Source organism: Zophobas morio, unplaced genomic scaffold (genome assembly GCF_036711695.1).
Source record: "Zophobas morio isolate AGI-343-1 ecotype UQ-CSIRO unplaced genomic scaffold, CSIRO_AGI_Zmor_V1 ptg000018l, whole genome shotgun sequence".
Taxonomy (NCBI): Eukaryota; Metazoa; Arthropoda; class Insecta; order Coleoptera; family Tenebrionidae; genus Zophobas; species Zophobas morio.
Genome location: NW_026972123.1, coordinates 3,772,918 through 3,776,594, shown reverse-complemented (window position 1 = coordinate 3,776,594; position 3,677 = coordinate 3,772,918). Strand labels below are relative to the sequence as shown.

At 36.1% G+C, this 3,677-nt stretch overlaps 1 protein-coding gene across 1 annotated transcript; it reads left to right on the top strand.

Moving 5' to 3' along the window:
• Nucleotides 1-503: 503 nt before the first annotated feature.
• Nucleotides 504-3,187, top strand: LOC135131018 (putative nuclease HARBI1). The gene is made up of 3 exons (XM_064058527.1): nt 504-1,452; nt 2,782-2,836; nt 2,919-3,187. The coding sequence occupies exons 1-2, from the start codon at nt 570-572 to the stop codon at nt 2,820-2,822; spliced, it is 924 nt and encodes a 307-aa protein (XP_063914597.1). The 5' UTR covers nt 504-569; the 3' UTR covers nt 2,823-2,836; nt 2,919-3,187.
• The last annotated feature ends 490 nt before the right edge of the window (nt 3,188-3,677 follow it).

The window sequence follows — 3,677 nt, the reverse complement described above, 5'->3', positions numbered from 1 at the left end:
CGTTTTTTTCTTGTAGGTACCATGTTAATCAGCAAAATAACAGAATATGATCCTTTTTTTATAGAGGAATAAATAATTTTCCATTTTTACATAATATGATGTACAGTAAGTAGGTACCTACCTATTAACTTTCATCAAAACACGTGGGTATTTTCCACGTCATTACTTGTTTCATTAATGCCGCTGCTTACTCCTAAATTCTGTACTTCCAAGAAACATTATTTGCCAGGAGCTAATACTTTAGTGATAATACTGTGACGGCTTTAAAATTTGTCAAGCCAGGTGCTTTAAATTTCACCGACCCTGCAACCTGTTAAATTTTACAACCCATTATACCTGGTAGTGTCCCTTAATGGGGCTGTCAAGTTTAATTTATTTGTTGTTGTTATTTTCTATTCTAAGGGGTCAATTCCAAGTTAGATTTGCACCCGGCGCAAGTGGGGTCGCCATGGTGACGGCGCAATTCAGTTTGCGCCTAATTCAAAGTCAAATTCCGCGGTCAAATTGCACTCGTATTTTGCGCCACTCGATGGCGGTGGTGCATCTCAAATTTGTACCGGCGCAACCGTATGTCATCTTATGTGTGGGACATGGCGGCCGGTGCAAGACAAGGTTTAGCGGCTTTAGCTCTCGATTTGTTCGAAAATGATACTGAAAGTGATAGTGAGGATGGTGAAGAACGTGTACCGAGGAACGCCTTTCATATTCGGCAAATTTCCGAGAGGATTCTGTTTCAGCATACTAGGTTGAACAGAATTGTATTTGAGTATGTTTTAGGTTTAATTTCACCGGCTTTGACAAAAAACACGCGAAGTGGACGATACAAACATCTAACACCCATGCAAAAATTGTATGTGGCCCTTCAATTTTATGCCACAGGTTCATATCAATGGCTAGTAGCAAGCAGTGGCAATGTTTCACAACCCTCAGCATGTCGTATCATTGGAGAAGTTACTGAGGCTATTGTGGCTCTTGCGCCACAGTTTATACGTTTTCCCAACGCTGAAGACTACCTGGCAGTGAAACAAGCCTTCTACCAAATAGGACAGACCAAACACAGACGTGGATTTCCAAACGTTTTGGGTGCAATTGACTGTACTCACGTACGCATTCAAGCTCCAACAACTGCCCCAGAACAATACCTGAATCGTCATATTTACCACTCAATTATTGTACAACTTGTTGTCGGACCTGATTTAAAAATTTTTAACAGTGTTGCAGAATTTCCAGGTTCTAATCATGATTCGTATGTGTGGAGAAATTCAGCTGTTCGAGAAGCCTTAGCTGAAGGTAATTTTCCAGAAGGTTGGCTCATTGGGGATTCTGGATATCCACAGGAACCTTGGCTCATGACTCCTGTTGGCCATGTTAACACACCGCCTGAATTGTTATATAATTCTGTGCACATTTCCACTCGAAATCCAGTGGAAAGGACAAATGGAGTTCTAAAAAGTAGGTGGCGTGTTTTAGATTGTCCACTTAAATATTCTCCAGGGAAAGTGTGTCACATAACTACTGCATGTTGTGTTCTCCACAATATTTGCACTGAACATAACCTGGATGTAGAAGATTTACAAGAACATCCTCTGAATGATGAATTCCCATGTCAAGAGCCTCAAAATCTCCATTATGACCAAATTAAAAGACAACTGATTGCACAACATTTTACCTGATTTTGACATGTATCCTTTTTTATTTAACATTTGTGCTCATCTGCAATTGTAGGTTAAAATTTTGTATGTTGGTGACTTCTACAGCCCTTTTTTTCAAAATTTATTAATTTGTATCCTTTGCAAACACAAATTTTACTTCTAACTCTCATATTTTCAAATAACACCCCTTCCTTAACCTGGTGGGATTTTGTCAGCCTTTACAGGGTCCCACTAGATATTTCCACAATTGCTTGTTCCACACTGTTAAATTTAATACTTGCTTTTTTTTGCTAGTTCTATTAATAGCACGTTTTGGATTCATTTTATTCTGCAAGGATTAATTTCAAAATTTCCATTGTGGAAAGTAACCGAACTGACAAAAAAATTACAACTTAATTTTTAAACTAAATAAATAGAGATGTACCGACTGTAGGTCTGGCCGACTAACTGACTAGCCGATTGTTCGGCCAGTAAAAACCGACTAGTCGGCCGACTGTTCGGCTTTGCTAAAACCGGTTTATAAATGCGACAGGCAGTGTGTTTTTTTTTTCTATTTCTCTGACTACCTTAAAAATTTGTTTTATTTTATAAAAGGAATAACTAAAGTTCCTTTGTTTTCCAAAAAATGTGTTAAATTTATTTGGATAATTTTAACATTTAATTTTTTTTTAGTAACTCAGTACAAAAATAAAGAATAACACAATTTAGGGCCAGTTTATACAATATTTTAACTAAGATTAAGTTGATCGCGCATTTAACAAGGCCATTAGCAACGTCTCATTGGCGTAGAGTCGGTCACATGGTACTTTAACGCGGGGTTAAAAATTAAATCGCAATTAAATATTTAATTGAGGTTCTGTGAACCGGGTTTAATTGTTTTATATGCTATTTTAATTTTAGTAAAAAAAGCCGACCGGTCAGCCACTAGTCGGTACATCCCTATAAATAAATAATTCAATAAATGATCAAAGTAACAAGTATATGATGTTTATTTAATGTGAATAATAACTAAATAAATAAATAATGAACAATCAAAAATTACTATAATTAGATAAAATATTTAATGTGAGGTTTTGGCTTTTTTTATTTTGAGGTTTTCCTCTAAAATTTCTACCTCTCTTTTTTTTAGAGCTACCAACTCTCTTATTCCTTCGGTTACCTGACTACTGAAGCTCTTGAATTCCGTAAGGATATCAGAGAGTAAAACATTCTGCTGTGTTTGCAGAGTGGTAGTTCTTTTAATTTCATCCAAAACCTGTGTTTTAGATTTTTTCTTTGGGACAGTTGGAGGTATCACAGGTGGTGCAGTGAGGGGTGCTGGCAGGATTGGCGAAACTGAAACTCTGGGAGGAGAGGAAGTAGGGCTAGGTCCAGTGGAACACATGTTATACTCTGTAAAAGGTGGAAATAATAAACTATTAATATATTTGCAAAGTAATTATGGTTATTTAAAAATGATATGTGTATATTATTACTGTATCGATGTTGAAACTATCTTGTTGTCTATTTATAAATAAAACTATTTTATAAACCTATACATACCTTCAGTGGGGCTTAATGAAATTTCAAGGTATGGTGGAGGGATCAGGAGAGGAGTTGGTTCGTTAACAACTAAAAAAAAGTACAAATAATGCAAGCAATTCAGTAAAAATAGATCTTTATTAACGTTTGTGTTAATAAATATACCTGTAAATGTTTTATTGAAGCATTTTTTTTTACGTTTCAGTTGATAATAAATTAAGTAAAAGCATTTACATAATAATATCAAATATACTTACCCCTTTTTTGGAATGTATCAATTCCTCCAGCGATCCCCTCGATACTTTCTGTTCCAATGAATGAGATGATTTTTTGTTCCATCTCATTCAGAGGAGTTTCCTCGTTTTCGCCCCCACCGGTCTTTTTGGTACTTCTTTTAAAGGCATTCGCCTTTTGTTTTGTCCTGGTTTTAAGGTCTTTAAATTTCTTTTTTATGTCCTTCGTCGTGCGAACCACTGGTGCCACTGCGTTTACTGCCTCCACTAC

Coding starts and splice junctions, on each gene's coding strand:
- LOC135131018 (XM_064058527.1), top strand. CDS start 570: ATGTCATCTTATGTGTGGGACATGGCGGCCGGTGCAAGACAAGGTTTA. Junction 1,453..2,781: donor GACAAATGGAGTTCTAAAAA/GTAGGTGGCGTG, acceptor TCTTTTTTTTAG/AGCTACCAACTCTCTTATTC.